This window comes from Doryrhamphus excisus, linkage group LG20 (genome assembly GCF_037039965.1).
Source record: "Doryrhamphus excisus strain RoL-2023G ecotype Guam linkage group LG20, RoL_Dexc_Guam_v1.1, whole genome shotgun sequence".
Taxonomy (NCBI): domain Eukaryota; kingdom Metazoa; phylum Chordata; class Actinopteri; order Syngnathiformes; family Syngnathidae; genus Doryrhamphus; species Doryrhamphus excisus.
The window spans coordinates 4292817-4301860 of record NC_136376.1 but is presented as its reverse complement, the minus strand read 5'-3'; the positions used below and the strand labels follow the sequence as shown (position 1 = coordinate 4301860).

Below are 9044 nucleotides of genomic sequence, written 5' to 3'. Positions count from 1 at the left end.
GTGTCTGACGTGTTCCTGGGTAAGTGCTTGTGCCTGAGAAAAAGTACCTGAGGCTTTGACTTTGTTGTTTATTTTGGTGCATGGAAGTGGGCTTTGACTGTGTGGATTATTTCCTATAGCCGCAGTGCTTATGAGGTTGATACATACATAGTGTATCTGTGTGTGTACTTTGAGCTTTGACTTTGGGTTAGATCACACTTGTTCTGTTTATTTCTATTATGTCATGTAGATATTATTATTATTATTATTATTATTACTAACAACTGGGGCGGCACGGTTGAGACCATGGTTCAATTCCACCCTCGGCCATCTCTGTGTGGAGTTTTGCATGTTCTCCCTGTGCATGCGTGGGTTTTCTCCGGGTACTCCGGTTTCCTCCCACATTCCAAAAACATGCTAGGTTAATTAGCGACTCCAAATTGTCCATAGGTATGAATGTGAGTGTGAATGGTTGTTTGTCTATATGTGCCCTGTGATTGGCTGGCCACCAGTCCAGGGTGTACCCCGCCTCTCGCCCGAAGACAGCTGGGATAGGCTCCAGCGCCCCCCCGCGACCCTCGTGAGGAAAAAGCGGTAGAAAATGAATGAATGAATGATAATAGTTCATAGTCTCTCTACCAACTGAAAGAGAGACATGGTCTCCAATATGTCCTTCCTGGGGCCTCCTTACCAAATGCCTGAACCACTTCATCTGACAAAGATGGGATAGGCTCCAGCATCCGTGCGGCTCAAGTGAGGATAACGGCATAGAAGATAGCTAGATGTATTGATAATAGTAAGAATTTATTAGTATACTTTTTATTAGTGATGCAAACACATTTTAGTCCCCTTTTCTTTTTCTTGTAGGACTCGCGTTGACGTTGTCTTCTAGTAGTGCTGCATTTAGTTAAAGTTTAGTCGATTAATCTGTGACTTCACTGGAACAAAATGTAGTATCGTCTATAAATCATACTAGCTTTAGATCTTTCAGACCTTTCCATATGTTATTAATGTATCGGTTGAACAGTTTTGGTCTAAGTATTGACCCCTGAGGTACGCCACACTATATATTACGTATTTAAACTGCTTCCGGTTTGCTAGGTAGCTTTTAACCCAGCATAAAAAACCTTTCTAGTTTTGTAATTAGTATGTTGGTAATAGGCTACTAATGAAGAATTTCAGTTGGCTCAAAGCTTAATTAATTTGCTGATCGTATCTTTACCCACACCGGTGTGATTTTGAAGTTAGAATAAGTAAGAATATCAAAGCGGCACCTATACCCCCTTTCTATTATACTCAGTGGGGAAAAAAAGTTAGAATGTCGCCTGCTTGCGTCCATAAGGTGCCAACACTGAACAACACTCATTGACATTCAAGCCTTAAACATGCATGTGACATTTGTGTGCTGCATGTGCACGATGCCGCAAACCAATGCCCCCCCCTTCATAAATTTAACACGGTTGGCGACGGCGGCGGCAGCAGTTGTTCCCTCGCTTTGCTCGCCTCCTAATTAGGCAGAATTAAGAAGTATTTCTCAGCCCATTGAAAGAGTCCATTTCCTTTGAAACCCCAGCATAATAAACCTTAAGTAATTATGCCGACTCCTGACTATTAACTTGCAAACCGACAGCTTCCCTTGACAACATCCCTCTCAGTGTAGTGTGCTTAAAAGGCCATTGCAGCTACCCATCTATTTACATCCCATCTGGCAACACACACAAACACACACACAGATGGGGCGACTCATTCCTAAAGACAAAACAGCAGTAGAAAGAAGTGGAAAATGAACTCTTTCACTCTTTCACAACTCCCTTTTCTGCCTGCCTCTATTATTATTTTTCTTAATCTTCATTTGCATGAGCCGAGGAGAAGAAGTCCCCACACCAAATCCCATTTCCCTCAACCCCCGTTGCCCCCCCCCCCAATGTATAATCCTCTGCTTTTTAGCATCATGTAATCCCGCCGCCTCTCTGTGATGCCATTTTCTCCTCTTGGTCCCACATGAACAATTAGCTTGTAATCTGCACAAACATACATTCTGTCGATGCAGAGATGAGACGGGCTTGTTTTTGGGGAGGGGGACTGCAGAAGGTTGGGGGTGTGGGAGGTGGGGGTAGCACCCTTGGGACCCGGCCGACAAACTGCTCGGCGCTCCCCAAGGCCGCTTTCTGTCCGAGATCAGAAACAATCCAACTGGGCTGCCTTAATGCGTCATCTTTGCATTTTGAAATGCTGGAAAATCCTTTCTTTAAAAATAATATTCATAGAATGAATTGTTGCAAAATTGTAACCTAATTATTATATCTGTATGGAATTAACTTTATTTAATATTGGTTTTCATGAAGTAGGATGTCATTGCTGGCTTATTATATATACACCCTTATTGTTTCACTTGCAATAGATACTATAGATACTATATATAGAAATTTAATTTGGTGATTTATTATTCTAAATTCGGATTAGTTGTATTAGATCTTATTTTTTGTGTGTTTTTTTTTGATTCTGCACATGCTGCACATCTAAGTCCTGTAAATTACAATGAATATGAGAGTATTATTATTATAAAGCACACTTTTAAATGTTTAAAGGGTCATTTGTTTAGAAAAAAAATTACCATTGACTGGGAAAAAAAAGCAAAGACAGTGAATATATGATCCATAATTTTACATTTTATTGAAATGTCATCCAGGGCCTCTGGGTGAATAATAAATATTTCATCAACAATGTAAAAAAATAAAGACACAGAGTCTCTGGGCATAACAAATTCAGGATGTCGCCGTTGTGACATGGCAACATGCACCAAATAAATGAGAGCAGAGATGTTTGTACAATAAGCCACAAAGTGTTTTTGCTACATGTGGCAGAGAAAAAAAAGGGGGGGGGGCATTTTTTGTAATGATATGGAACTTTTTAAAATCCTTGTTACAAGGCACAAAGAGCATTCTTCATTTTCAGAAAATAAAGTCAAGAAAAATGTTCATGCAACCTGGGATATTTTGATGCACGTCACACAGCTTTTTTTTTGTTAAATGTAAAGTCAGTCATTAAGTTTAAGTCCTTGGTACAAGGAGGACATTAATACATTTTCTCATATGGATCCAACAAGAAAACAAAAACAACATGCACCACCACACTCATCATATCATCATGCCCACCCCCCCCCCCCCTTCAAAAAAAAGTTAGAAATATATACATGACATGGCTCAGTCTGCACCTTCATCATCTCACATCATTTCATGCCCTCTTTGGCCTCCCCAGTGAGTCTCGTCAGGCCGGAGGAGCTGATGGGGATGTGAGGAGGAGGAGGAGGAGGAGGATGAGGAGGCACCTGGCAGATGGTGCACGGACAAGGCAGGCCGGCCCAGTGCTGGAAGCCGGAGCCCAGCTGCAGACTCGGGGGTGCAGCCGGGGAGCTTTTCATCATGGCGTGTGGGGCCCGGATGGACGTGAGAGCTGGCAGGGTGGAGGATGAGGAGGTGGAGGAAGGGGTCGAGGAGGAGAGGCTGCTCCCGAGGAGCGGGTGCACCTGGTGGGCAGCGGCAGCCGCAGCAGCAGCAGCCGCAGCGGCAGCGGCTACTGCCGAGTGTCCGCCCGGGCCCGGGTGAGTCACAGTGCCGCAGTGGAAGGCCGAGTGTTGGCCTCCGTAGATCTCCCCCACCAGGCGCTTCATCTCGTCCAGGGAGCTGTTGAGCATGAGGATGTAGTTCCGGGCCAGGAGGAGCGTAGCGATTTTGGACAACTTCCTCACGGAGGGTCCGTGCGCGTACGGCATCACCTCCCTCAGGCCGTCCATGGCCAGGTTCAGGTCGTGCATTCTCTTCCTTTCTCGGCCGTTGATCTTGAGGCGAAGCTGGTACATTTCCTCCTCGGTCACCTGCTTCTTTAGTTTATACTTGTTGGCGTTGTTGCTGTTGCTGCTGCTGCTTCCTACCGACGACGAAGACTTGCCGTCGGACATCTTGTGGCGGCCGTCGCCGCCCTGCGTGGAGGAGGAAACGGGGTGTTGCTGGAGGTGGTGGAAGTGGTGGCTGGGGAGATGTTCTCGAAGGAACATGGCATCCATATCCGGGGATGAGGCTCTGCTGCTGGGGCTGGAGTCTGAATTCATTTTTATGGGGTCGGCCTCGAGGTCTTCCTCCCTCTCTCTCTCTCTCTCTCTCCCTCCCTCTCTTTCACTTTCTCTTTCTGTTCACCTGATGTTAACGCGTCCCTGTGCTGTGCGCAACTGCTACTTTTACGCACCGGCGGCTGCTATCATGCATCCTCTGTGACGGCTCACTCGCTCTCTCTCTCTCTCTCTCTCTTCGTGTCTTCCCGCCTCTGAGGTGAGGAAGACACCGATAGTGGCTATTTATACCGAAAAGCGCTTTGCTATTCATAACGCCTTGTTAGGGAGGATGACGCGCCTCTTTTGGAGGAAGGGGGTGGCGGTGCTTTGACTGTCCTACTGACCGCGGTGCGCATCCATTCACTGCCATTGTCGGGGACGCTGTCGGGGGGCGCAGAGAAGCAGAGAAGCTCCTCTCATCTACTTTCCTTTTCACTCAAATTCACATTTTTTGTTCAATGGGCCCTTTTCCTCCCAGTGAGGCGAATTTTTACGCACGGAACATGTTGGATCTTGGATGGAAATCATGATTTTTATGTTAAAGGGAGCTAATTAAATTCAAATGATAACAATAACTATCTAAACAAGAACAAAATAGCAATCATATATGCATATATTACTATATTATTTACTGTTAATAATAAATTAGTGCAGAAAAATGCCTGTAGTAAAGTAAAAAAAACCTCCCTATCTATTGTCAGTGGTGTTTGAAGTGCGGCCCGTGGGCCATTTTGTGTCCCACAGCTCATTTTTTATTGGCCTGTAGCATATTGTAAAAATTCTAAAATAATAGTTGAAAAAATGTTGACGCTAATGAGTTGGGATTTAGGCCTTAGATTTTTTTACCCCTTGACAAGGGCTCCCATGCAGCCACAGGGAGCATGAGGGCCTCTGCTGGGAGAGAGTTAACACGGCCATCATGCACGGATGCTTGGTGCTCTGCCCGCCATATGGCAGCATGTGGGCGTCGGGGACCCTCTTATAAAAAAAAAAAGGAACGGGCCTTATTTGACCCAAAGGTGGCAAATGGTGGCATGACCATACATATTACGTGATAATGGCTAAAGTTGTTTATGTTGCTAACCTGCAAAGACATTAAGTATATTTTCAGGATTATTTTATTATTACAATGATAATTATTATTAGGCCGTCTGTGAGTCACAGCATCATTGATTTTTTTTTTTTAAAGAAAAAAAACTCACATTCAAGGGCCTTAGAGTGAAAAGTGTCACCTTCGCTAAAAGTGCTGTAAAAATCCTAATATTCATATTTTTAGCTTTGACATTTGAGCCCAATTTAAGCATGAACACAAGAAATAGATGAGGGAAATTATGTGAAATGAATTGATGATTAATGAAGGCCAAACGGGCTGCGCTATTTGACTGCGACCAGCAGAGGCGCTGTTGAGTCAGTCGGTTTTATTGCAGCTTTTGATGTATTTGTTAAAGCTATCAACTGCTTCTCAATTATTTTCTGTCATGCCCCCCCTCCCAGAATTTTTTTGAGTACTATAAATTTGTACATGTTGGTAGATCGGCATTTAAATTAAATCCCCTTGTGTCCCCTTGACAGTTCTCAGCGACCCCCGGGGGGGGGGGGGCACCACACTATTTAAGAAGCACTGTAATACAGTTATACTGTTCAAGCCAACACATTTTCCTTTGTATTTTCAGCCATATATAATATTTTTTTAATTTTTTATTTTTAGTCAAAAAGCTCCGTAAACATTGTCTAGCAGCTTTCAATTCATATGCATTCATAAAATGTACATTTTTGCAGTTTTTGAGTTTATGAACTTTGATTTTTGAAATAAGTGTTTGCGAGAAAAGATGTTATCAGCTAAATTATGCATCAGCACGTTAAAAACCGCACATTTAAACGGAAAGAACAAACATGTCGTGCATCTTTGGGGTCAATCATTAAGCTGACTAACGGTGTTTCCATGCTAAAATATGGTAACACTGCATGAAATTGAGCCGAGGGCCCTCTCATCGCTTTCAAAGTCTTTTTTTTTTTCTTGACCAACAGTCGCACATAATAACAACACATCATCCATCCATCTGTCTGTCCGCTCACCCCTGCCACCCACGGCACTCGAAAACCCCGATAATAAAGTCCATCCCTGATCCTCCAGCGTGCTCCACTATGAGATCCCCCTGGTAGAACACTAAAAAGCGTGTATTGACGGTCTCATTGTTGCCCCAGCAAAGGAGCCCTCCTCATAAAGGTGCATTGGCCAATGCAAAGAAAAGCGGCGGCCGGCTTTGCTCTCTCCTGGTGGCATTTGAAAGTGTAAAGCTTTGAATACCAATTGCTTGAACTGGACATATGTGGATCCGCTGTAAGCCTACTAATCCCGTCCCCAAGTGTTCCTTTGTGTCGCGGAGCCTCGCGGCCCCCAAGAGAAAGTGTTCCTAATCCGGCCAATGTGGAGAAATGTGTGAATGAGAGGGGGGCACAGGAGAGCTGGGCGAGGTGTCTGTAGGGTATTGATTGCATACAATATATGCTTGCAATCTTTTCATATTTCAATATGTGAAGATGGCAAATTTCTACCATTACCAAGTAAGGTTTCATTTATTGCGTCTGCCACAGTTTATTTAAAGGTGACTTTTTAATGATGTTCTAACACTACTGTACCCTTGAGCCTGCTTTATAAGCACCAGCAAAGACCTTCCTCACGGACATGATACTGCCTCGGACCACAGGCTTTGCTACACATCTTAAAATGTAGGAGCTGTTGTTTGTTTTTCTTCTTGTTGTTGTTAAGATAAGATTTTAGTCCCTGAGGGGGAACTCCAGTACAAGAGCAGGGAAAATGCTAAAATCAAGCTAATACAAATCAAGAAGTTATTGCACAGTTTATTGCACAGTTATTGTTCGAATGTGAGTGTAATGTTAGCACTGTAGCTCACATGCGTAACATTCCACAACATTCCTGATGGGAATATGAAGTTCCAATAGACTTTTGAGCTGTATATCGTATGACTTTACTTATTTACGTATTTGATGCTAGAGATTCCATAACGGGTTTGATTTACAAGCCAGTAAAATTTGGTCGCTGAACCAAAGACTTTACATTAAGGTTTTGTGTATTTTCTTACGGCGGTTTAAACTCTGAGATTTGGTGCACCTTTAGGGGTTTACGTAACGATTATGTATACTTTTTCATAAACGCAGGCTTCATTATAAAGTTATATAAAGTATACATTTTTATCCTGTCGCTCTGCCAACCGTCTATCAGACGCTGGAGCTGTAAGTTGGATCATTTTCTTTTTCTTCACGAAACAGGCTGACTTAGCATGATGTGTAATGTTAGCACTTTAGCTAACATGCTAAATGTGGCTACCATTGTTGTCCTTGTGTACTATACTGTATGTAAAAAGTGGATAAAGTACATAATAGCTTACTGGGCTACGGACACAGAAACGGCCTGTTTTCTTACTAAAAGCACTTGGCCAAAACACGTTCAATACACTATTGTGGGACCAGTGATACTTAAAATATAAATTAATTCAGCATCTTAAGTGTCAATCATGACAGAAAACCAGCTGAGCGTCCATCTGAGGATGATTGTAAAATAGGAAGGTGAACATGCACTTTTGGAAAAAAGACCTAATAACCTTCTCTCGACGCCTTCCTGGGTGGGCCAGACCGCCATGCAGCCCCCCCCCAACAAGCAGTACAGGCTGTAAACAGTGAATGGGGGCGGGGCCGGGAGAGGATGTTAATTGGTCGTCAAATAGTATCAGCTGAGCATTTCACACTGAAAGGACCAGAATGCTTAATTAGAGACATTTGGAGGTCAAGGTCATAGTTGAAGGTCCTTTTATCGTCTAGTGTATTTTTGGCTCGTTTGTGAAAGTTAAAAAAATAGATATTATAATACAGTATATTATTATTATAAGATATTAGTATTATATCATTATATATATTAGTATTTTTTATATTTTTATTTATTTTATATTTAGTATTTTTTTGTATTTGTATAATTATAATTATTTTTATTTCCACTTTTACGAATCCATATACAGTGAAGAAAATAAGTATTTGAACACCCTGCTATTTTGCTATTTCTCCCACTTAGAAATCATGGAGGGGTCTGAAATTTTCATCGTAGGTGCATGTCCACTGTGAGAGAGATAAACTAAAAAGAAAAATCCAGAAATCACAATGCATGATTTTTTAACAATTTATTTGTGTGATACAGCTGCTAATAAGTATTTGAACACCTGAGAAAATGAATGTTAATATTTGGTACAGTAGCCTTTGTTTGCTATTACAGAGGTCAAACGTTTCCTGTAGTTTTTCACCAGGTTTGCACACACTGCAGGAGGGATCTTGGCCCACTCCTCCACACAGATCTTCTCTAGATCAGTCAGGTTTCTGGGCTGTCGCTGAGAAACACGGAGTTTGAGCTCCCTCCAAAGATTTTCGATTGGGTTCAGGTCTGGAGACTGGCTGGGCCATGCTAGAACCTTGATATGCTTCTTACGGAGCCACTCCTTGGTTTTCCTGGCTGTGTGCTTCGGGTCGTTGTCGTGTTGGAAGACCCAGCCACGACCCATCTTCAATGCTCTGACAGAGGGAAGGAGGTTGTTCCCCAAAATCTCACAATACACGGCCCCAGTCATCCTCTCTTTAATGCAGTGCACTCGTCCTGTCCCATGTGCAGAAAAACACCCCCAAAGCATGATGCTACCACCCCCATGCTTCACAGTAGGGATGGTGTTCTTCGGATTGTACTCTTCATTCTTCTTCCTCCAAACACGCTTATTGGAATTATGACCAAAAAGTTCTATTTTGGTCTCATCTGACCATAAAACTTTCTCCCATGACTCCTCTGTATCATCCAAATGGTCATATGCAAACTTAAGACGGGCCTTGACATGTGCTGGTTTAAGCAGGGGAACCTTTCGTGCCATGCATGATTTCACATCATGACGTCTTAGTGTAT

General features: G+C 42.9%; 1 protein-coding gene across 1 annotated transcript; it reads right to left on the bottom strand.

The window, feature by feature from the left end:
• Positions 1 to 3208: 3208 nt before the first annotated feature.
• On the bottom strand, positions 3209 to 4129 carry olig3 (oligodendrocyte transcription factor 3). Its single transcript, XM_058059194.2, has one exon. It carries the CDS (start codon positions 4085 to 4087, stop codon positions 3209 to 3211), a length of 879 nt encoding a protein of 292 aa, XP_057915177.2. The 5' UTR covers positions 4088 to 4129.
• Positions 4130 to 9044: the final 4915 nt, after the last annotated feature.

Excerpts from the sequence above, each read along its gene's own strand:
- olig3 (XM_058059194.2), bottom strand. The coding sequence starts at position 4,087 with ATGAATTCAGACTCCAGCCCCAGCAGCAGAGCCTCATCCCCGGATATG.